Genomic DNA, 26106 nt, shown 5'->3' with positions numbered 1-26106 from the left:
AAGTCTATCAAATCTAATGCCATTGTTTTAAAGACAAAGACTAGAGATACGTGGGAGTTAAATAAATTGCTTAAGATCACACAGGACATAAGCATCATGAGTAAAATTTTAACATATGTCCTAGAAATTATGTCATAATTTGACTGTGAAGACCGAGTCAGCACCCTGGATACTTTAGAATCAGCCAGAGTCAAGATAAGCAAAAGTCATTGATCTTTATTCTTTGTCAAAGTGAGAGGAATAAAACAGGAATCTCCACACATTTCTTCTTCCTCTCTGGGCAGCCAAAAGTGACTCTTGCTTGTCTTACTTCACCCTCTAATCCCTCCTCCAATTCTCTGTATACACCAATAGATCAAGCCAGCACAGAATAGTGGGGTGGGCCATTTTCCAAGCATATGCTAATAGATAATTAATTATAATTAATTATCTATTATAATTATAATTATATTTATATATAATAATATATTATATATATTTATAATTATAATTAATTACCAATAAGTAATTAGCCTTAAGTGCTCAGCTGTCTAAGTACATCTGCTCAGTTTCAGCCTATTACATCTCCTGCTTTCTTTTGTTTTAGAACACAGGTGATCACACCATCCCTGACTTCTCAGGGAGGTGAGAGCCCCCAAAGAGAGGTGATCATGCCCCCCATGACTTCTCAGGAAGGGAGGTGAAAGCATTAAAAAGGACATGATCATGCCCTCTCTGACATCTCAGGAAGGGAGATGAAAAGCACCAAAGTGAAGTGGGGATTGCTAGTGGGTTTCCAGGCTGAAGGGTCTTATTAGAAACAGGTATGCACAAACCCATCAGCATGGGAGGTATTACACAAGCATATAGCAATAATACACAGGCTATTTAGTGATGACTCTCCCCACAGTCAGTGCAGGCTCAATGTGGTGTAACAAACATGAATTTTACATGCAAGTAGTGATATGACAAACAATATGAATCAACATGGTATTGTAAAAGATTTCCAGAAGTCCTGGAAGGAGGATATGTAAACAACAGTCACACATACACCTTCTTCAGCAGCCAAGAGATAGTCCAAAACCAATCTATTGTCCATTGCTTCACATGTCAGGGAATCCAATGATCTCCGCAAGTTTTTGGAGTCCTGCAATAGTCTTTTTATATGTTAAGAAATCCAATGATTCCTGCAGATTTTGAAGTCCTGTAACAGTCTTATAATTTCTCAGAAAATCCAATGATTCTTGAGAGCTTTCAAGGCCTACAACAGTCTTATCATGTCTCAGAGAATCCAATGATTCCTGAGGGTTTTCAAGTCCAACAATTTTTAATGTCCATGAGTCAAATGCCATAACTACCATGCTCATTCAGTAGTGAGCACAGTCAGCAACAGACCCACCTGATGTTTCTTGGGTCTTCTCCTTTGTTTCAAGGGTCTGCTCCATCTCTCTCTGATGGACAAGGTGAATATGGCTCGTTGGCACCCATCTGATAACTTCTCCATTTGTAGAGTTATAAGCAAACCCTCTATCCCAAGCAGTTAACCTCTCTGGTCCCTTCCCCTCATCACTTTCTTGTTCTCTCCACATCACCTGGCGATTATCTAAAGATAGTGGAGCTGCTCGCACTGGACACTGCCCTACCTGTGAGTTATAAAACCTGTCTGCTGGAGCCAGTGCATCTTTGTCAAAAATGAAGAAATTAATAGTATAAAGAGCTAGATTTAGAAATTCTCTAGGGTTACCTGTGGCTCCGCCTTTCTTTCATTTTTGGAGGAGCATCTTAATGTCTCTGTTTCTCCTCTCTACTATTTCCTGTCCTTGAGCATTAAAGGGTATGCTGGTGGTGTGTCAAATTTTATACTGGGCACAAAAGTGTGCAAAATGTTTAGAAGTATATGCAGGTCCATTATCTGTTTTTATGGCTTGTGGCACACCCATAATTGCAAATACTTGGATAAGGAAATCAGTGACCACTTGGGCTGTCTCTTTTGCTGCTGGTATTGCAAAAGTGAATCCTGAAAAGGTGTCTACCACAACATGGATAAAAAACAGGCCACCAAAAGATTTATAATGGATCACATCCATTTGCCAAATTTCATTGGGTCTCAAACCACGAGGGTTCTTCCCTGGAGGCAGTGTAGTCACGTGGAAGGGAAAGCAAGCTGTACAGGCTTTTACTATGCTCCTAGCTTCCTTTCTTGTTATTCCAAATTGTAAACGTAAAGGTCGAGCAGCCTGATGATATTTAAAATGAGATATTCTTGGGCTTCTTGAAATAAAGGAGTATTGGCCAACATGGTTAGAAGGCTATCTGCCTTTGAATTACCATCAGAAATAAGACCTGGAAGTCCACTATGAAAGTGGACCTGCAAGATATAAATCTTACCTGGATGCTTTCTCACTTACTCTTGAAGTTCCTTAAAGAGCTGATATATATTAGAGGCTACATATTTTATTTGGGCTGTGGCATTTGTAGCACACCTACTGAATAGGCCAAATCAGATATTATATTTATATCTCCTGGATAATAAGTAAGAGCTAGAATGATTGCATGCAATTCATTCTGCTGAGTGGACTGAAAAGGAGTTTTGAGTACTCTCTTTATAGTTAAGTCACAAGAGTATACAGCACAAATATTAGGTTTGGATACATCTGTAAAGATAGTTGCTCCTTTAAGAGGAACTTTAGAAACCTTTTCTTAATAGTCTGGTTATCTTTAATGGAGACCCATATGCAAAATTTGGAGCCATGGCTAATAAAATTTGCCACTCTGGGACAGGTTTCACAGCATACATTAATTTGTGTATTAGTATAAAAGGTTTATGTCTTGCCAGGTCTTACCCCAGATAATTGTACTGCTTGCTTAAATGGCCTTTAATAAAATGCTAGCCACAAGCACTGGGTAAGGAGTAAGGCTTTGTTCTGGTTGTGCTGGGAGGTTCACCCACTCTATCACACTGTCTCCTTGATGAAGGACTGCTGTGGGTGCCTCTTGTGTAGCAACTGATATCTCCAAGGGTTTTTGAGTAACTCCTTCAGTCACATTAGATAAAGCCAATTCAACTTCTCTCAAAGCCTCTTGAGCTTCTTTTGTAAGCTGATGTGCTGAGTTTAAAGTACTGTCTCCCCTTAAAATATTATATAATGGTTGCAACTGATAGATAGTCAAGCCTAACACTGGATGCATCCATTGGATATCTCTTATCAATTTCTGAAAGTCATTTAAGGTGTTTAGCTTCTCTGTTCTTAAGGAAAGTTTTAGTACTGTAAGCACTTTAGGGTATACTTGATATCCTAAATACTGAAAAGGAACATGTCTTTGAATTTTTTCTGGAGCTATATACAATTTGTAGTTCCTTAGTGTTTCTATGGTCTTTTGTAGACATGCTTCCAACATTTGTTCCTCAGGTGCACATCCTAATATATCATCCATGTAATGTAATAACATTACTTTTGGAAATGCTTTTCTTACTGGAGTAAGACCAGCAGCAACATCCATTTGACAATAATGGGCTATTTTTTATTCCCTGGGGCAAAACTGTCCATTCATATCTTTTATAAGGCTCAGCTAAGTTAACTCTGGGCACTGAAAAGGCAAATCTTTTCAATCCTCCTTATCTAGAGGGACAGAATAGAAACAATCCTTAATGTCTGTAACCCAAAGAGGCCATTCTCTAGGCAATTGAGTAGGAGATGGAAGTCCAGGCTGAAGAGTTCCCATAGTTTCCATCTGTTCATTCACTTTTCTTAAATCAGTCAATATCCTTCATTTTCCAGATTTCTTTCTTACAACAAATCCTGGGGAATTCCAAGGACTTAGAGAAGGTCCTAAGTTGCTCCTGTACTATATCTAATAAGGCCTGAATTTTATCGCTACCTAAGTGCCACTGTTCAATCTGCACTGCTGTATCAGTTTTCCATTGGCTAGGAACAGGTGAAAGTGTTGGCAGGCCTTCAACAGCAACAGGCCTTCCTGCTTAAAAAACCGAAGTACTAATTTTTAACCCTAATTGTTGTAAAATGTCTCTTCCCCACAGATTAATGGGGATGTTTTTCAACTATAAAAGGAGTAAAAACTCCTGTTTCACCTTCAAAAGTCCATCTCAAAGGGGTAGCACTAACTTCAGCTGCTATTGATCCTCCTACACCAGACATGTAGGTGTCTCCCTTAATCTTTGGCCAGTGACTGGGCCAGTTGGTACCTCTAATGACTGTACAATCTGCACTAGTGTCTACCAATCCTTCTAGTGGTATGCCATTTATATAGATCATGAGCATAGGTCTGTCAGCTGTCACAACTGCTGTCCAGTATATGCCTGGCTTTTGTTGCTTGGAGTCAGAATCTGGGTGACTATCACCAGATTGCTTATTATGAGTCTTTTTCAATAAACCTGATGCTACTACTTCTCCTGGGTGATGTCACACATTGTCTACCTGTATTAGTGACTGGGATATTATCTACACATTTCCCAGTTTCCCACATTAGTATATGGATGGACACTGTTTTGTAAGTACTCTCAGATAGTGAAATGATCAAGCCTACTGTGCCTGGAGGCAAGGGATCCATAGGCTGGAGAGGAACAGATTTCACCTCTCCAGAGGGGTATCTCAGTTGTCCCAGTTGTATACAACTCTGTTCTCCCCAATTGTAATCCCTTCATCAGGTTGCTTCCTGGCTAATTGGTCATTTCTGGGTACTGGACTTCTAGGCACTCTCTGGGTATAGCCTTGGCTGCCATCATGCCCCAAGTGTTTTTTGCCTGGGACCCTGGAGCTGGGTCCCTTATCCCATTTCCCTGAATCAGTCTACATTCTGAAGCCCAGTGGAAGCCTCTGTTGCATTTTGGACATGGGGTATTGGGTCTTGTTCTCCCACCCTGTTTTCTCATTCTGTCTCTATGCCAACATTGAACTTTCAGATACCCTACTTTACCACCAGGAAAGCATTGACGAGTCTCACTGGAAGTCCCTTGCCAGAAGGGATCCTGTCTTCCCATGCTGGGATCTTGGGAAGTCTGCATCATAGCCTGGCTATAAAAGGCAGCCTTCATTTCAGTACAGTAATCACGATCTGTATAACTAGGTGTTAAAGTCCAAATCCTTTATTGTCTCTTTCAAAGTCTTGTCTCCTTTCCTGGGGCCCAGTTAGCTTACTTAGAGGCCTATCTCTCTCCTTGGTTCTGAGAGCTTAAGCTCCTACATCCTTCTCTGCCCTCTGAATCTCTCCAAATCCAAAGGTTTGTGCTTCAGCCTCCAGCCATCACAAAGGTGGACAATGGAATGAATATCTCAGCCTCCAAGAGCTTCTAGTGGGCTTGTCTTTTTTGGCCCTGAGAGCTTCTAGCTTATATGCTCCACACTGAGTATACATCAATCATTATATCACTAGGAAACTATTATTTGTTGTAAGATTAAATCAATGCAAAACTAAATTTACCTATTATCTCCTCAATTCCACTTAGTATCTTGTTTCAAGTTCTGGCCCATAACAATTATACATGGCAACAACAAGACTATACAACGATCATTTCTGATGGAAGTGGCTCTCTTCAATATTGAGATGATACAAACCAGTTCTACTTGTGTAGTTATGAGGAGAGTCATCTACACTCAGAGAAAGAACAGTGGGAACAGAGTATGGAATACAACATAGCATCCTCACTCTCTCTGCTGTTATTTGCTTGCATTGTGTTTCCTTTCTCAGTTTTTCATTTTCTTCCTTCTTGATTTGATTTTTCTTTTGCAACAAGATAATTGTATTAATATATATATATATATACATATATTGGATCTAACATGTGTTTCAACATATTTAACATATATTGGACTACTTGCCAGCTAGGGGAGAGTGGGGGGGAAGGAGGGGAAAATTTGCAACAAAAGGTTATGCAAAGGTCAATATTGGAAAAATTACGCATGCATATGCTTTATAAATAAAAGCTTTAATAAAAAATTAAAATATCTTTGATCCCATCTTGCACATATCCATCATATTAAAATGAAATTCTGTGGCAGATGACTCTCCTAACTTGAGCTTGATTCATTCCTGCAGTGTGTTTAATTAACTAGATTTCCATATAAAATTGTTGTTGTTTTATCAATCTTGTTGTATTAGCCCATATATTCAGGCTTGGTGAAACATAATTAAAAATAGATGCTCTTTATGTGCAAATGATGTAAATACTTATGAACAGAAAAGCTATCTTAAAGTAATATCTCATCTTATTCTACTAAGATTATTTTTGAAATATTCTTTTACTAATGAGTCCCTTTTTATTTTTGGCTTGTCTCACCAGGCCTATCTGAAGCCTGAGTAGAATAACTGTAATATGTCACTATTTGTTTTTCAAAGAAATAAGATCAGAGTGAAAAGGTCATTTTTTAAGATTTGATAGTCTGTTCAGCTTGCACAAAAGCAGGTGATATAAATGCCTAAAACTTTGTAGATGTTTTATAAATTAAAGTAGTGAAGTCATTTTTTTTTTGCTAAACAAATTTGTGATATGAATAGAGAATTTATGTTTAAGTGCTTAAGATCATATTTATGCTAATCTTCTTTCATCAGTGTTGATAAGGTCATGACAATATCTTCATCCTGTGTTTATTACACAAAGCATTACACAATCTCTCAATTGTTGGTGCCTTCCTTCATAAATATATTGAATTTATTCTTTATGTGTGTATATACAAACCCATGTTTAATCTATATATGCTTCTATGTGGTATATATCTCTCCTTTTCCCTGATAGAAGGTACATTTCCTGAGAACAAGGAATTTTATTTTTCATATTTGTCTAGTTCCTACTTTAATATCTGACATAGTTTAAAAGGTGCTTAATAAATGCTATTTTCTTGGTTGATGTCAGTGACCTTCAGTTAATAAGACTTGTTTTTAGCATTGAATTTTTCTTTTTTATTATTATTATAGCTTTTTATTGACAAAACATATGCATGGGTAATTTTTCAACATTGATCCTTGCAAAAACTTTTGTTCCAAGTTTTCCCCTATTTCCCTCCATCCCCTCCCCTAGATGGCAGGCAGTCCCATACATGTTAAATATGTTAAAGTATATGTTAAATACGTTAAAGTATATGTTAAATACAATATATCTATACACATTTATACAGTTATCTTGTTGCACAAGAAAAATCAGATTTAGAAAGAAGGTAAAAATAACCTGGAAAGAAAACAAAAATACAAGAAAATAACAACAGAAAGAATGCAAATGCTATGTTGTGATCTACACTCATTTCCCAGTGTTTTTTCACTGGGTGTATCTGGTTCTGTTCATCACTGATCAATTTGAACTGATTTGGATCCTCTCATTGCCAAAGATAGCCACTTCCATCAGAATTGATCCTCACATAGTATTGTTGCTGAAGTATGTAATGGATCTGATTCTGCTCATTTCACTTAGCATCAGTTCATGTAAGTCTCTCCAAGCCTTTCTGTATTCATCCTGCTGGTCATTTCTTACAGAACAAAAATATTCCATAATATTCATATACCATAATTTACTCAGCCATTCTGCAATTGATGAGCATCCATTCAATTTCCAGTTTCTAGCCACTATGAAAAGAGCTGCCACAAACATTTTTGCACATACAGGTCCCTTTCCCTTCTTTAATATCTCATTGGGATATAAGCCCAGTAGTACCACTGCTGGGTTAAAGGGTATGCACAATTTGATAACTTTTTGAGTATTGTTCCAAATTAGCATTGATTTTTCAATAATAAAAATGGCTTTTTGGTGCCCTGTTCATTATTTGAGTTGCTCATCTTTTTCAAGTTTGACCTAGCCCATTTTATTATTCCAAGTGGTGATAGATCCTCTATTTAATGATGGCTAGCATGGGAAGTTCCATTACTGCTTCGTAGATAGCAGCATTCTAAGGGATTTCGTTCTTTCTTATTTTAAATTAAAATACATTTCTCTGTAACTTAACTGTAGTCTTAAATCTGTTTACTTAAACCATGCAAAATATGACATCCTTCTATGTAACAATTCTTTATGGGTTTGGAGAAAGCAATCATTTCCTATCCTCTTCCCCCATGAAAGCAAGAGAAAAGTCTCTTCTTTACATTGAACACTCCCACTTCGTTTAACTGCATCTACTGTATCTGTGGCCATTAGTGTAGGACTTTAATTTCTAGTGATTAATTACTCTAGATATGTCAAAACAAAATATCTACAGAGCTAAAAATTAAAGCAGTTTTTCTGCATTAGAAGAAATAGAAAATTAAAATTTCTAAGCGATTAATTGGGGTGGGCTAATTTCATGAATTATTTCTTTTACATAGATTATTGTTGCCAGATGACTTTCTTTTCCCATTGGAAAGCAAAGCTTTGCTAAAATAAAGCAAATATGACAGTACATGGATGTTTTCCCTCTTGGTTAAAAAAGATTTTTCTGGGAAATGCTGAATAAATCTATTTTGAAATACACATGACATGGCTTTCTAGCAATAACCCTGAAGTAATGTAGGATTTTCACTTCAGTAGTTCTTATGCTTATGTTTGACAGATTATGAATGACACTTGCTGACTAAAAAAAAAAAATAAAGAGTATAGTGTCACTAGTTCCTTTGGTTTTGAGATGAGTAAAAGGATTTTTTTTTTCATTTTAACCAAAATTTAAGACCTAATCAATTATCCTGCCTCCCATACCTGTTACAACTTGAAATTCTGCATTTGTGCAGTTTTGTGATTATGTAACTGTCAGTAAAAAGAGCAATCCATAATACATTTAAGTAATGGGCAACATTCCTTCAGTAAATGACTTAAATTAAAATGAGTATTGATAAAAATTATACCAACGATGAGTATGTATAAGAGTAACAATTGAATATTGTGCATATAGCTTTAATTCTGTTTAATAAAATGATTATTCCATTTTATTTAAAAAAATACTGAAGGAAAAAGTTTTGCATTGGATGAGTTTCAAATATATTATATACTATGTTTATATATTAAACATTTATTGTGAAATTACTATTAAATATATTTAGCACATTTATGCAAATATATATTGTTTCCCATTTTATTCAAAATGTTTTATATCTAGAAAAAAGGACAAATATTCAACTGTATATTAATAGGATAACAGATTTAGAATTGAATAAGATCTTGTCTAGTATTTCATCATGTCCTTGTTTGGGTTTTGTTTGTTTTTGGCAAAGATACTAGAATGGTTTCTTTTCCATCTCATTTCACAAATGAGGAAAACAAGGCAAACAGGGTTGATTGACTTGCTCAGATTTCTCAACTAGTAAGTGGCTGAGGCCAGATTTGGACTTAGGAAATTGAATCTCCAATCTATCTACTAGATCTAAGAACATAAGTAGTTCAGTTTCTTAATTTTACAAATAAAGATATTTGAGTTGCACAAAGATTAAATTATTTGTCCAAGGTTACACATATAGAATGTAGAGCTATGCAGGTTTTTGGTCATATTTGATCCTAGACTATTTTTTTTTTCACTTTATCATATGAAATCAATGCAAATCTGACTGGAGAGTAAAGTATGGGTCATTTTTTGCTTCAAGTTCTTCTCTATTCTTAAGACCTGGCCAAATAAAAATTTAATACTTCTAAGCCTCATTTTCTTATTTGTAAGATGAAATAGTTAGAGGAGATTATCAGTACATCATGTTGGTAACTGGCACATTGTAAGTGCTTAATAAATGCTTGTTGATCTGTTGATTTGTAACATTTTTATATCTTCTAATCCTCTAAGTGAGGATATCCCAACTAGAGTACATTATTTATGGAAAATTTGATAGATATGAAAATTCAATAATATCAATAAGGCCCCAAGCCAACTATTCTCAAATCAGCTTCTTTTTCTTAATCTGTTTCATCAGACATTTTGACTGAGTGAATGAAGCAAGAATCATATGCCTACTTCCCATTCAGCCCCAGACTTCCTCAATCTTTCCCAAACTCCTATCATAAACATGCATTAGATAGAAACCACAGAGGGTAGAAATTATTTTTCATCTTTTCTTTGATTTACCACCATCTAGTACACTTAGTACTCAACTGCTTGATATACCTGAGTAGGTAAGAAATTGTGTTACTTGGCTGGTATGTGTCAAAAGCAGGACATATACCTAGGCCATCCAAGTATTAATGCTAGCTGTATGAGATTCAATAACAAAGACATAAAATTGTGACAAATATGCTTACATTTGTTTCTAATCCTCCATTATTCTTAACATCCAGTGATTTTGATATCATAGCTGTCAGTAGAATAATCACATCCTGATATATATTCTCCCAGAAATACCTATTTCAATCTTAGATATCTTTCTTTTATATTTTGATTGGTATTGATATTTCAAGATGACTGACAAAGTTTTCTTCTGGGTTCCAATGATCAAGAGATATGGAATGTCCTTAACATATGGGTAGGAGACAGTTCCTGGTTAGAACAAAGTCTTAAAATTTTATTTTGCTCTACTGAGTCAAATGCATATTTTGTAGTCAACAAAACAATACATTTTTTATTCATGATGCATCTGTGGTCAAGTTGCAGTTATTGTAATGGCATGCACTTTCTTTTCAAGTTAATCTTTTCTTCTCTTTTGGAACTGATTTACTGCAACTTATTAGTGAATTGATTGTATAAAGAGCAGATTCTGAAGTGATTTCTAAAATTTCAACATGTCATTTCTTCTCTCAGTTATAATTGCTTTCATTTTTTTGGTAGAAGTATTCAGTTTTTAATATAGCCTGTGCTATATTAACTTAAATACTGTATATAAGTAATATAATAAGTAATAAATCATAAGCTTTTTGATTCTTTCAGTATTCTTAAACCTCCCCTGTTCTCACTTTTATTTTAGGTCACAAAATATAAAATTGCATCGTTAGTTATTTTTCAGAATTTTGCTGAATTCTTTTTTGTAATTTATATCAGCTTCTAAAACATATAACCTGAGAAATCACTCTTTTAAACCATTTATAGTCTCTCAGAATATAGCTGTCTCCTCCTTTCAGGGCTCTATAAGTATAAAATTGAGGATGTTTTGTAGTACTACCATTCAAAATTACCACTCTGGTTTTTTGTCCCTAATAGTTACTGTTCTTAATATCATCTAACCCATTGATACTTCCTCCATTCCCAGTAAGTCAATTATGTTGATTACCTTTTCCAAAGGAATATTAACTGAGAAGTTAAAGGAAGGATCCAAGTATAAACATCTCCCAAACTACTTTCCCACTCTGTTCTAGCCTATCAATCAGAAAAGAGTGTGCTGAAATATAGACTGCCAACCTTTATCTTCCAAGTTTTCTCCTAGGTGTGGACTAGCTGTTAGCTAAGTTATTTCCTTGTTTTCAGGTCATAGGGTCTTGACTAATAAGTCAGTTAATTATTGAGATGGATCACTCTGATTGTTCCTCAGAGTTGCTTCCATACTAGCTTGCTTTCTATGATTTTGAGGAGGTAGGTAGATAGGTCATAAGCATTTAATTGTTTATTATGTACCAGGCATTATAATAAATACTGGGGATATGGAGGAGGAGGAGAAAAAGGACAAGGAGATGGAGATGGAGGGAAAAAGGAAGAAGGGAAAAGAAAAAGAAGAGGGAGAGGAGGACAAGAAGGAGAAAAGGAAAATGAGGAAGAAAAAGGAAAAAAAGGAGGAAAAAGAGGACAAAAAGGAGGAAGAGGAGAAGGAAGAAGGAAAGAAGGAAAAAGAAAAAATAGAAGAAGAGGAGGAGGAGGACAATAAAGAAGAGGAGGAAAGAGGAAGAGGAGAAGAGGAGAGAAAAAAAAACAAACCTTGATTTCAAAGAATTTATATTTGATAGGATAAGGTGGTATATAAAGAAGGGGGGAAGGAGAGGATATAAAAGATACTAGAAAATGAGTTTGGCGACAAATTCCTTATAATAACAAGCGCAACCAGGAAAGTAGTAAAGTATTTCTGTTCTAGTCCCATTTTCAAAATTGAATCTCTGTTAGGAACTCACCAATATAAGAAGGGTGCCGATATGTGGAAGGATGTCCCAGAGTGAGAAGACATCAGCTATTTAAGGACAGTCAAGAGTGATTAGTTGATTTAAGGAGGAAAATCAACAAATGATTCTGTGGACTATAATTGCTAGACTTCTGGTGACCTTTTCTATCCTTTAGTTTACAATATTTAAATTTAATTCTTTTATCTGTGGTCCCCAAGTACCTAATATCTGGGGAAAAATAAAGCATTAATACAACAGAATAAGAAACTGAGGTAACTCCACATATTCACAGCCATATGGTGCCTAGGTAGGAAGAGTAGGCAACTGACCTTGCAAGGGAAAACCATGACTGTTAATAATTTCATTCCACCCACAGAGTTAACAGCATTTCTTCTTTCTCTTTATTGGAAAACTGCTAGGGAAGATAGAGGTATTTTGTGTGTATGTGTGTGATCAATTGACCCTTATATGAACATTTCGTTCTTCTAGCTCAGCAGTCAGTTAAAATGTCTTTTTTTCCCCTCCTTTTTTAAAATCATCAACAGTAAACTGACAGCATTTAGGGTTATAAGATAACTGTGCATGCTTTGAATTAGGAGATTGAAAGAATTTATTTCCCATTCCCAGAATTCCAGAAGGTAGAAAAGTGTTTTTGTAGATTGCAAGAAGGTAGAGCACATAATGCATGTTCCAAGGAGGTTGCTTTCATAGGCCAGTCTCTCCTTCCATCTTTTATAGCTAACATTTAAAAAGTACCTACTATATAAAAGATATTGAAATGAGCATATTATATTATAAGCATCTTATAATAGGTTATAACATATCATTTGAATCTCCTAAACCTTGGAATTTGATACTATTATCATCCCCATTTTTTAACAGTTGAGGAAACTGAGGCAACCAAAATATAAATAATGTCCCTAAGGTCTTTGAGACTGAGTTTGAACTTAATTCTTGTTGATTCTAAGCCTGGCAATTTATCCACTATGTAATTTAGCTATCTATTTAAAAGGATATATATTGATTCTCTTGGTAGAATATATCAAGGGTAGTAAGTTTAGGGACAGCTAGGTGGTTCTTTGAATAGAGCACCAGTCTTGAAGTCAGGAGGACCTGAGTTCAAATCTGATCTCAGACACTTAACACTTCTAACTGTGTAACCCTGGACAAATCACTTAATCCCAATTGCCTCAGAAATTAAAAAAAAAAGAAAAGAAAGAGTGATAAGTTTATTCATTTTTATCTTTGCATCACCAGTGCCTAGCATAGAACCTTGCTCACACTTAAGGAATATATTTATCAATTCATCCTCTGAAGTAGATACTGACACATCTTTATATTCAAATTCTTACTTATTATTCATCAAGACCACAGTTAAGTGAAATGGCCAACTATCTTACAAAAGGTTTGTTGTATTTGAATATCTAATAAACCTAAATCTTTCTGACTTTTTTCTCTCCTTCAGCCTCCTCTCTGTCTCTCTCTTTCTTTGCCTCAGACCAAAAGCTGTGACCTGTCCTTTATATCTAGCTACATCTTATTATCTGGCAGTTTCCTATTTTTGAGAGTATTTTATGGATGGAATTCAGAGTTTTTTTTTAGTAGCATATGAATCCAATGATTTTTATGTAGAGATTTAACTTTGAGTACCAATTTTATATAATTTTTCTAGACATTTTAAAATATATATTTCTTATGATTTTTTTTAGTCACTCCTTTTTTAACTATTACCATCATTGCAAAAGAGAAGGACTGATGACTAGTTTTGTTTTCTTACCTATATATAGGAGTTCCCCACATATCACAATTCCAATTAATATTGCTAGTAAGATGCTCTGAGATGCTCTGATACAGTTGTCAGGGGAGAATTCCTCTTTGAATTAAAGAACCAATCAGGTCATTTAACTATGGATGAAGAAGTCCTAGACAATTTTGTTGAATCAATTCATTAGTCCATCAAAATAGAAATGAGGAACAAAGAAGGCTTTAATCTAATTGAAAGGAGTGAAATGCTTCATAGCATTGATTTAATCAATTGGGCACCAACTTTAAATTTATGGGAAGAAAAGAGAGCTCTCATCAGAGCAACCAAGCATCAGGAACACCTTGAGAAGGTGTTATTCTCTTTGAGTCTGGACCATAGGACCAGATTTTCAGTCTGAATTGAGTCACAGTGACCATAGTCATCAAAAAGACTAAACCAGTAAAAATAGTGTTTCTAAGTGGGAGCTGAGAGAAGATAAAGTAGATTCTAAGAGTTATGACCTCTGCAGGGCAAAAAGATTGGCAGCTATTGATCTATAGAGAGTTAACCTTAGAAGCTGAGCATACAGCTAAACCTAAGAGTAATTGCATGAGTCTCCATTTAAGGCAAAAAGGATTTCTTCTGGTAATTGGAAGCTATTTCTTACCCAGTTGACACAGATATTCTATATGCTTGGGTTCATTTCTTCCAAGTTCAGCATGTAAGAGAACATGCCATAAAGTGTTGGTAGAATTGACTTTGAATGAACTGATCTTATTATATAATGTTTGTTATATAATTTTATTATTTACTTAAAAATATTAAAGTATTTTTATTTCCTTAATTTCTTATTTAATTATCTCCTTAAATATTTATGTAAATTTTAGGATTATTGCATATATTATACAATATTTTCTCAAAGGCAGACAGGTGGTGAAATGGACAGAGCACTAGGCCAGGAATACTCATCTTTACAGGTTGACATCTGGATTCAGATCTTTACTAGCTGTATGACATCAGACAAATCACTTCATCCTGTTTACCTCCATTTCCTCTTCTGTAAAATGAGCTAGAGAAGGAAATAGCAAAATACCTCTGTGTCTTTCCCAAAGGAAACCCCAGATGAATGGAACAACTGAACAACAATTAATTCTTTCTGGCTACTTGTTAATGGTGAGCACAGTGGATCGCAACTTGAAAGCTTTATTAACAGAAGTCCTTAAGTACTTCTAGAGAAATAAGCTATTATTATATGAGGATCTAGTTCAATAACAAGAATATTTGGGAAAAGTGAATCTAAAAGGGATGCTACATATATTTTCCTAACTGTCTGTACTCCCAAACTATTGTATATTTAATTATCATATAACTTATGTAAGTAAATATGGTATAAATGTGTATACATATATATATATATGTACATACACAACTGCATGTTTGTTTGTTTTTTTTATCAGAGTGTGTGTTAGGATTCTTACAAAGTGATGTCAGTTGTCTAATTTTAGCATCGTGCTTAGCAGTTCTCTAGGTCAGAGTTCACACCTTTTACCCTTTTAAGAGTTCACACATTAGCATTTGAGATTCACAAGTCAGGATTCAGTCGGGAGATTCACAAGTCAGGAACCCACAATCCCACTCTCTCAGAGCAGGAGTCAACCTTTGAGTTCACACCTCTAAAAAAGCATATAAAAGGATGAGCCTCAGTCAGTAGTCAGTTTGGGAGATTCAGAGAGAGCTGGAGGCTGAAGCTGATAGAGGTAAAGGGCAAGCAACAAGAGCTCTTGGAACCAAGGAAAGCTTACCGGGCTATTTTGGAAGACGCAATAAAGGACTAAACTTTTAACAGCTGGCTGCATTTGAAGTGATTATTATTTTGAATTGAACCTAAGACTGTCTCCAGAAACACCCCAAGAAATCTGCTCCCAGAGAACGATCATATTTTAGAGAAGAGAAGAACATTACAGTGAGTTCCTGGAGAATAGAGATTTGTATTTTAGACATTTGAAAATCATTATTTTGAAAAACTTGGAAAGAATTACATGAACTGATGCATAATGAAATGAGCAGAACCAGAACATTATACACATTAACAACAATATTATATGATGACCAATTTCAAATGATAGGTGTTCTCAGCAATACAATGGTCCAAGACAGTTCTGAAAGACTTTCAAATATTATTTTTAACATTCCTGTTTTGTTACAAAACATTTAACATCACAATCTACTTCCATGGTTTGAAAATGTTAATTTATTATTAAGGTCATGTGCTCATCTGCACTTTCACCCTACATGGATCTAAGACAGGATATATATATATATATATATATATATATATATATATATATAGTTGCTATAATACCAGTGCTAGTTACCACTGTGTTTAACTTTTTTAGACATCAGGGATAGGATTTCATTTTATACCTTTTAATAGAAACTATCTATAGGGCAGCTGTGTTGATCATTAGATAAAGTTCCAGGCATGAACTCAGGAAAAATCATCTACCCGAGTTCAAATCTGGTCTCAGATATGTCCTAGCTATATCTGGGGAAGTCAGTTAATCCTGTTTGCCTCAGTTGCCTCATATGTAAAATGAACTGGAGAAGGAAATGGCAAAACACTGTAGTATTTTTGCCAAGAAAATCTCAAGTGGGGTCACGAAGAGTCAGACATGATCTTTGTCAAAACTACCCATTAAAAGAAAAACTATTAGAACTCTACAGGTAAATGAAATGCAATTCAAATTGGAGGCAAAGAATTATAAATGTTTGTAGAAAACATAGTGGATTTAGAGTCACGGGTTCAGGGTTATATCCTGACTTTAGTTCCTAATTGCTTTGACATTATGTTAGTTTCTTCACTTGTAAAATGGGACTTAATATCTTGCTATCACCTACTACAATTATTTTTACCATGTATTTAATTTTGACCTCCATTATCTATCTATGGGGTAAGTCCAGGATGAATTCATAGTAATATATTGTTTTAATGAACTTCCCATTCAGCCACCTGTTGTTATTCTAGGCAATCCACAGGTATCATCCACTTTATGTTTATACTACCTGCAATTAAGCAGATTTGGGGGATTATTATGCATTTTGCTGGGAAATTTTATAGCTCAGTGAAATTAAGACAAAATCATCCAAAAAGAATATTTGGACAGATTTGATGAGGATTTTCTCTTGTTCAGATACAAGAAAGGACAGGCCCATATTTTCAATTACCAAATGATTGACTTATGTTTAATTTCCTCTTGATGCCAATGCTTTTGAGGTTCATTTAAAAAAACATCTCTGAAGTCATACCTACCAATCATATATGATCTTAATCTATATGTGGGAATTGTCTTATTTGAGGATATTTTAAAGGATAAATTTTATCCTACCAAAGGAAATTTTTTGAAATTTTAAAAATAGCTACACTCAGATCTTCTGTTCTTTATTTTTTTCAGTAATGAGACTATAAAGATATAGTCTACCTCAGGAAAATAATCATCTGTGAAAACTTTCCTGTTCTCTTCTCATGTTCTCATCCAAGACCCCTTCAATATAAATCAATTTAAAAAGTGATTATATTAGGCACATAGGTCAGTTGATATCTTTTCAGCTGATTGATAAAATATGTTGCTTGATGAATAGATAAGCTTGAGACTGTAAGAAGTATTATTAGTGATAATTCCCATCTATTTAATTTTTGTAATCTTCCCTTTGGAAGCCATGGGGCATGGTCCAAATTTTATCTAAGACATTTATTAACTGTATTAATAATGGGAAAGTCATTGCCTCAGAGCCTCAATTTTCTGATATTTTGTGAGTGGGCAGTAGGGTGGGATAATAATATTCCCATTTAGTTATCTTGTAGGATTGATATGAAGAACAATTTTTATTTTTGAGGATAAAATCACTCTTAAAGTTCATAGAATTTCTTCATGCCTCTATAGTGGATGTTGATATATAAATTGCAAATTGCTTCATTGTAGCTTGGTATATGGTATATACAGTTGATAATACTTACTAGCAAGATTTATCTTAAGTTCACTCATATGGAAGCCATCATACGTACAGTCTTTCCACAAAAGCATTTGTAACAATGCCTTTATAATGTAAAGAAAAACTTGTCCTTATAAGGAGGGGATAAAGGATGTATATTTCTTCCCATATGTTGAGATTTGAAAACATTTCAATGACATACATTTTCTGTTTGCATATATAAATGTGTATTATGTACATTTATATGTATATTATATATCTGTATGCAATTGTGATATGTATGCACGTATATATGAAACAGTGTTCAAACTTAAACATTTCTATGACTTGCCTCATTGGTGTAGAGAGTGATTTATACTGTCTAGAGGAAAAGTTAGTCAGAGCTTGATAGAGGAATGTTCTTTTGGAAGTGCCCAGACTTGTACACTAAGTATGTTTGTATGTACTCACACATAGAATCTTTGTATATTTATCCACATGCAAACATGCATGAATGCATTTATACACCCATGCATAGATACATAGACACCTTTTTTGGTTGATTTTTGTAGTAGGGTTGAAGTTGTAACCATCTTATATAAATCCTGTTTTATTTTACTTCCTGTAGTTGGGATGATAGCAGCTCAGTAAGTAGTGGACTCAGTGATACTCTCGATAATCTCAGCACAGACGACCTAAATACTGGATCTTCTGTCAGTTCTTACTCCAACATGACAGCCTCATCAAGGAAGAACACTCAGGTAAAAATGCATTCCTTCCTTTGGCCACTGTTCCTTTTTTATTTCTACCTTCAAACTACCTGATACACATGGGTGTGCAAAGATCATTGCCAAGATGCATGTAACTGTGCAAGAGAGATATTACCATCATGGTCCCATGCTAATATTCACCCTATGTTGTGCTGGCATTCTTACCAACACATTGGAGCATACTTCTACTCAAGAAAAACCAAAATGCTACACAAATGGATCCAATTTGGTCCAACAAGGTTATTGATTGTTGGTAGGGCTGACTTTGATATTGTCCTCTAAGTACTTCTATGTTAGAGTAGGGCATTTGCCCCATCCTTCCTATGATTATCTACTTTTCCCTGTTATTTGAAAGCTCTGAGGATATATAGAAATTTCCTGTATTTAAATGTACTACCATCAGAGCAAATTAATTTTCTATTGGTTGTAGCCTAACAGAACCAAAGATCTCTCAAACTCTACTTATTGTTTCTGACAAATCTAACTAATACATTAGGGAAAATGCATCTAATTTTGGATCATGATGATTATTTTTGATTAATGTCTCTGTAAAAGTGAGTAATTTTGATCTGTTAAACAAAATTAATATCTAATAATCAGTGTTTATCTTTTATTGCTTTCACTTGAAATTTTAGAAGTCTTTGTTATATTTCTCTTTGAACATCAGTTCTTCCACAGAGAATTTAATAATAAGGATTTGAGGCAAAGATTTATTCAGAAAAAGTACTAAGATGATAGTGGAAATTCTAAAAAAAATACTAAAAAGCAAATAGAACATTATATAGAGCGGTAAAACTAAAAAGTTAAAAAAAACTCTCTCCAATCCTTCAAAACATCATTGATTTTTTCTTACTGGTATTTTGTTTTCCTCCAAATCACAAGCTTGTACCTTAACTCACATTTTATAGTTTTTTGGGGATGCATTTCTTATAGTTGAAGATGGATTCAGAGAAACGTTCAGTAGCAGCTGATACCTGGGACAACATGGAGGAGCATAAGAAACCAGAGGAAGAATTTGATGGTCACATAGACAGCAGCAACAAGTGGAAAGCTGCTCCCCCAGGACTGTCTGAAGACACAGAGAAGGGAGGACAGAGGGCAGCTGTCTCAGTTTCACAGACAGGGTCTTGGCGACGTGGTATGTCTGCTCAAGGAGGGATACCATCCAGGCATAAAGCTGGAACAAGTGGCCTCAAGACTCCTGGTAGGTTTTTATATTGAAGCCTATGAAGTAGACTGTTTGCATTCATTTTTTTACCACTTAAAATGTTTTTTAATAAATAAATGATGGTGATGGTGCCCATTAATTATGATGATGGTGATAATAATAATTCATTTTTGTATAGCACTTAATGATTTAAAAAATACTTTCCTAACAATGACCCTATGAGGTGGGCATAAAAAAAAAACAATAATAAACCCCTTAAACACTATATTTCTAGGAACTGATATAGGCACTTAGTATAAAAATGCAAAAGTAAACCAATCCTGCCCTCAATAGTCTTACATTTTTTCCTAGGTGAAAAAATCATATTCATAGATACCTACCTATGTAAAAAATAAATTTCTTGTTATCTATGTGAACATATGTGTTCACATATATGTACATATTGCAGAAAACAAATATAGTGATTTCTAAATTGGGGTTGGAAGACTACCTAGGAAATCAAGAAAGGTCTTTTAAAGATGATAATCCTTAATTTGAACCAGAAGGAAATTAAGATTTCCAAGAGATAAAATTGAGGAAGGAGTGCATTCCAGGCATCAAGGACAATCTGTCAAATGCATGGAGATAGGATATGATTCATAAGGATTTTCCTCACATCATTGAAAAGTATATCTTCCTATCTCCCTTTCTACTTAACCTTTTCTCCCTATCTCTCTCCTCTTTGATTTTTGTCTCTCTCCTTCCCTCCTTTCCCCATCTTTCCAATTCCCCCCTCTATCTGTTCCCTTTCTTTCTTGGTCTTTTCTCTCCCACTTTCCACTTTCTCACTCCTCTCTCTCTCCCATCTCTTTTCCTCTTTCTTTCTCCCTTCCCTGTCCTTTCTTTCTCCCTATTTCTACTCTCCCTCCTTCACTCCATCCCTCCCTTCTCTTCTTTCTCTTTCTTTCTGTCTCCTTCCCCTTCCTCCTCTTTTCCCTTTTCTCCCCTGTTATTTCTCCTCTCCTCATTTTCTTCCTCTCTCTCCTTCCCTCTTTTCTCTGCCTTTTCCTTCCATCTTTCTTTTCTTTTCACCATTACCCCCAACATAAACATTCATTATTTCTTATGTACATAAAACATGCATACAGGTAGAAATAGGTAAAAATCTGTAAGATACTGGCACAACCTATTCCTTATCCTACTGTTCCTTGGTCCAGCTGAAACAAACAAACAATTCTTTGTTTACTTAGCATTAACTTTTTATCAAGGTTTTTGTATTTTTTGGATCACTGAGTTTCACCACAGATGCTATAGGCAGCAAATAGTTTCCTGACTCTGAAGTGTGGAAAGTCATGCAAATACGAAATTTTTTGTATGTTTCTAAGTGACATGTGTGTTAAGGAAGAGACTGTAGTGAACTGCCTTATTCCTTTTTTTTGGTATGTTTCATAATAATGACATACTCAGAATCATCTGAGATATAGATTAAATAAACTGCTTCCAGTAAAGTATATGCAAAATATTTTTGTTAGTTACATTTGGGGATTGTTTAAAGGATGTGATATTGGGATACTTAGAAAAAAACAGGAAGGTGAGCTATGGGCAAGAACACATTATCTTTGCTTGTTTGTTGTCCTTAGCTTTTTATTTCCTCCCATATTTATCTCTAAGACAATACTGCTAGGATGATGGTTTTTTAAAGCTTTGATTTGCCACCAACAATTATTGAAACTGCTGTCTTAAAATTGGGGAAAAAAATAGAATTCTAAAAGAAATCTTTATGAAACAATAACATTTATAGAAAACGTATTTCATGTATCTCAGGAAATGACAGTAATTAAGATTGTAAATGTAGAAGTGTATTCTCATATATGTCTTTATAATTAGGAAAAACAGATGATGCTAAAGCTTCTGATAAAGGAAAAACGACCCTTAAGGGGACATCTATACAACGTTCTCCTTCAGATGCAGGAAAAAGCAGTGGAGATGAAGGGAAAAAGCCCCCATCAGGCATTGGAAGGTCAACTGCCACTGGATCATTTGGATTTAAAAAGCCTGGTGTTGCATCATCTACTATGATAACTACAAGTGGAGCAACTATCACCAGTGGTTCTGCAACACTGGGTAAAATCCCCAAATCAGCAGCCATTGGTGGGAAATCCAATGCAGGGAGAAAAACCAGCTTGGATGGTTCACAAAATCAGGATGATGGTGTGCTGCACATGAGTTCAAAGACAACACTTCAATACCGAAGCTTACCACGCCCTTCAAAATCTAGCACAAGTGGCATTCCTGGCCGGGGTGGACACAGATCCAGTACCAGCAGTATTGACTCCAATGTGAGTAGCAAATCTGGAGGGGCCACTGCTACCAAACTGAGAGAGCCAAGCAAGATTGGGTCTGGCCGTTCCAGTCCCGTGACCATCAATCAGACAGACAAGGAGAAGGAGAAGGTGGCAATGTCAGATTCTGAGAGTGTTTCTTTATCCAGTTCCCCTAAATCCAGCCCAACCTCTGCCAATGCATGTGGAACACAAGTTCTCAGGCAGCCAGGTTCCAAGTATCCTGATATTGCATCACCCACATTTAGAAGGTAAGGAGTCATAGTTTTTTTAAAAAGGGTAATTTTTATCTACCCCCATTTAATACCTCAAAAATAGGAAATTTTGTATCTTGATCCTTAGATTTAGATTTTTAAAATGCTGTAAATCTGTGAAGTCACACACACATACACACACACACACACACACACACACACACGCATACATACACACACACTTCCCAAAATTATCAAAGGAGTATAAGAAGTGGCCATTTGGACCTAGTTTACCAAAGCTGGACTTAACAATAGAATGCATCTTTATAAGACTTAAGATATCATTATAAAAATAGTTGACAACAATATGAAATGGATACTAATAATTAATCTCTAATATAAATTCCTCCAACATGCACTCCTGCTTTCCACGCTGCAGGACTTGTGAATCCCTTTTGGAAAAGGACAGTTTTTTTTGTTTGTTTGTTTGTTTTTTTATCAAATTGTCCATTATTTTAAAAACTATTAATGAACAAGGGATAACAATGAATGTCTTTCAAATTGATGGTCACACATGGGATAGATGATATTCCCTATATTATCCAAATTATAAGGTTCCATGTAATAGTTTAGATTGTGTTTGTCTACATGGTACCAGTTTCTGAACAAATGACTGACAGACTTTGGAAATATTCAGATTTCTAAGTGATTGATTACATTATCTGGCTATTATGTGATAATCTATATTATTTGACTATGTCAGCATCTCATAAACAAAACTTCAGAGTAACAGAAATCATTGTTAAGTGGTACTGAAAGTAAATTTATGCCACAGATAGAAATCCTTTTTAAAAAATATTGCATTTCCAATAGAATGATAAAATTAGATTGTTAATTTTTAGACCTTTCTCTCAGTGAAGTCAAATAAGGGCTGTGTTCTTTTGGATCTGTTTTCTCATCTGCAAAATGAGTGTTAACCTAGGTGATATCCAAGGTCCCTTCTGTTTCCAAAATTATATGTTTACATATGTTTGCTTCCTGTTATTTAAACAATATTTCTTTGTGTCTTGAAAATGCCAGATATTGAAACTTTTACCTTATGCTTTAAGCAATTTCTAATGCATGATGTTTTTTTTAAGAATTTAAAGATTTGTGGCTTTTTCTTCAACAGAATTTTAATTCATGTAAATATTTTTTTTTGAAATGTTGATTCTTTATGGAAAAATAAACTATGCAGAGTTAATAGCATTGTTGTTTAAATAAAAGCAAGTAGTGCCCTCCTGTGGCCCATTACCTATGAAACAATCTTTGCTTATTAGCTATGAAATATTCTACTATGGAGAATTATGCCTTTTATTGTAACTTAACCATTCTCTCATTGCTGCATTTCACAGAGGTTCCACATTTACATGAATGAAATTTTACTTAGTATATTTTTATTTACTGTATCTGAAAGACAGAAACAGTTTCTGAATTGCTCTCTAACTTTCATCATCTACATCATCTCCAATGACCTTGTAGCAAGGTATCATGTGTTTCATATCATCATTATACTTCCATATGTATATTTCAGGAAACTTCTGGCAGCTGACATGCAGTCCTTTTGCTCATCCAAGGAAAGATTACAAAGAACCTGACTTGCTTCCTTCAGTGCCCAATAGTGAGGCTAACTAAATAATACTTGGCAGTCAATGAAGTCACTAGCTGTGCAGAAAAACCTTCAAAAATTGTCCTAAACAACCATTTAAATTTTGAATAAACTGTAGATAGCCTGCCTTTGCAAGTGTTCTATGCTGAAATAACCTGAAGCCATGTTGAGAATATGATGCTATAAATAATTTAATAGCAGGAACAATCAAAACATTAATTTTGTATAATCTTGTATACTTAAAAGATCCATTAAAAGCAGACATCTTCTTTTTGTTTGTTTGCCTCAGCTCTACCTTGACCTCCCTGTATTCATGAGTAATTTAGGTCTCTGTGTTATGATTTTTCCCTCGTAACTTTTCCCAGTTGACTGCTGGCATTTCATCAGGAAACTCAGAAAAACAAAATACACACTCAAAAAACTAAAACAATGTCTGTTCACCACCCTTGCTTACCACAGACATATGCTTCGGCTCTATAGATATTGTACCCTGAATCAGTGCTGAATGTGGATATTAGTTTCTCTGAATAACAACTGAAGTTGTTATTTGTTTTTCTTTTAGGTTGTTTGGTGCCAAGGCGGGTGGCAAATCTGCCTCTGCACCTAATTCTGAGGTTGGGAAATCTTCCTCAGTAATGCCCAGCCCTAGTACCACATTAGCGCGACAAGGCAGTCTGGAGTCTCCATCGTCCGGTACAGGCAGCCTGGGCAGTGCTGGTGGGCAGAGTGAAGGCAGCAGCCCTCTCTTCAATAAACCCTCAGACTTAACGACAGATGTAATAAGCTTAAGCCACTCCTTGGCTTCCAGCCCAGCATCGGTTCACTCTTTCACCTCAGGTGGTCTTGTGTGGGCTGCTAATCTGAGCAGTTCTTCTGCTGGCAGTAAGGACACTCCAAGCTACCAGTCAATGACTAGTCTCCATACAAGCTCTGAGTCTATTGACCTTCCTCTCAGTCATCACGGCTCTCTGTCTGGATTGACTACAGGCACTCAAGAGGTTCAGAGCCTGCTCATGAGGACTGGTAGTGTGAGATCTACTCTTTCAGAAAGGTGAGCTTTGCTGAGGACACTGATGTCTGGAGCAGTGAGGAGGCTGGAGGCTCAAACCAAATCCGTATTGAAACATTTACTCATATTGAATTAGAACACAGAGTGAATATACCAGTTACATGTGCTTTGCCCATAGGTGAAGTTTGTATAATTTGCAAAAGAATTTTGCCATGTGAAAGCATATGAGAATGGATCTTTCATGGAAAGACAGAAATAGAACTACTCTGCCCAAATTTATAAATGAATTATACCAATAAATCTGTGAAGATTCAGTGATTGCTTTTATATGTTTCTAGTTATAGGTACAGGTGTATGTATACAAATATATGTATATCCATATATATCCATACATATATATTAATCATATTATAAGCAACTTGAATAAAAACCAAAGTGTACATATATATGTATATACATATATATGCATAAAATGTCTCATCACAAATTAAATGTTTTGGCCAAAGGCCCTGGGAGTACATGTCCTTTATTGCTCTATTCATGTTAAATAGTCTATTTAATTAATTTCTAATATGATGCTTTTGGCAATATGTTCAAGTTGCTTTCTTTCCATATATATGGGCAACGAACTAGTGAATCATTGGTGGATCATAACAAATTGATTTGATTTCAAAGCAAATTAATAGTCACATTTCTTGAAGGAAATTTTGGTATCTTTTTAAAAGCTCGATACCATTATCTTGATGCTCTTGATTTTGAGGGATTTATTAGAGAGTTTTCAAGATTGGTTTTAGGTTTCTTTAACATGAAGAGAGAGAGAAGTATTTAGGTGAGTCTTGCATAATATTAAATGGAAATACATTCTCTTAAGTACTTAATTACTCAAATGGCTGATCTCTGATCTCATATTTATCTCATATACATTTGAATGTACCCTCCGGCAGAGGATTTATCCAAACTTACCTTTCCTTTGGAACTTGATCATGTCTGCCCAAGAAGTTATTTACTGCTGATTAAAGATACTAAATGCCCATGGATTTTGATGCTGCTTAGTATTGCCCAAGAAGTTATTCATCACAGTCTCAAGTAGTGCTTCCCCTATCACTTGCTGACAAGTACCATTTCTCATTAAAAAGGAGAATGTACTTAATGTTCAAATCTTTCTTTTTGCCTATCTCCTGGTTCTCTCTCATTTCTCTTTCCTGTCCTCAAACTTCCTAGTTTCTCCAAGCAGCTATTTTTTATCCCTACAAACTCTCTCCTGAAAAACCAACTTCTGTCTTTCTGATTTTTCTCTATTCATACACACATACCAAGAAGTTTCATCCAGAGT

General features: G+C 35.1%; 1 protein-coding gene across 15 annotated transcripts in view; it reads left to right on the top strand.

Annotated features, from left to right (window-relative positions):
• NAV3 (neuron navigator 3) overlaps positions 1-26106 on the top strand; it is a 1064916-nt gene that overhangs the window by 920443 nt on the left and 118367 nt on the right. For all 15 annotated transcript variants that reach the window (XM_031938355.1, XM_031938352.1, XM_031938354.1 and 12 more), the window contains 4 exons: positions 18292-18424; positions 19367-19637; positions 21468-22173; positions 24327-24815. In XM_031938355.1, coding sequence (XP_031794215.1) covers positions 18292-18424; positions 19367-19637; positions 21468-22173; positions 24327-24815 — 1599 coding nt within the window. The remainder of the gene's footprint in view (positions 1-18291; positions 18425-19366; positions 19638-21467; positions 22174-24326; positions 24816-26106) is intronic.

The sequence above is a fragment of the Sarcophilus harrisii genome, chromosome 5 (genome assembly GCF_902635505.1).
Source record: "Sarcophilus harrisii chromosome 5, mSarHar1.11, whole genome shotgun sequence".
Classification (NCBI taxonomy): Eukaryota; Metazoa; Chordata; class Mammalia; order Dasyuromorphia; family Dasyuridae; genus Sarcophilus; species Sarcophilus harrisii.
The sequence above is the reverse complement of the archived record's forward strand: the minus strand, read 5'-3'. Positions and strand labels throughout refer to the sequence as shown.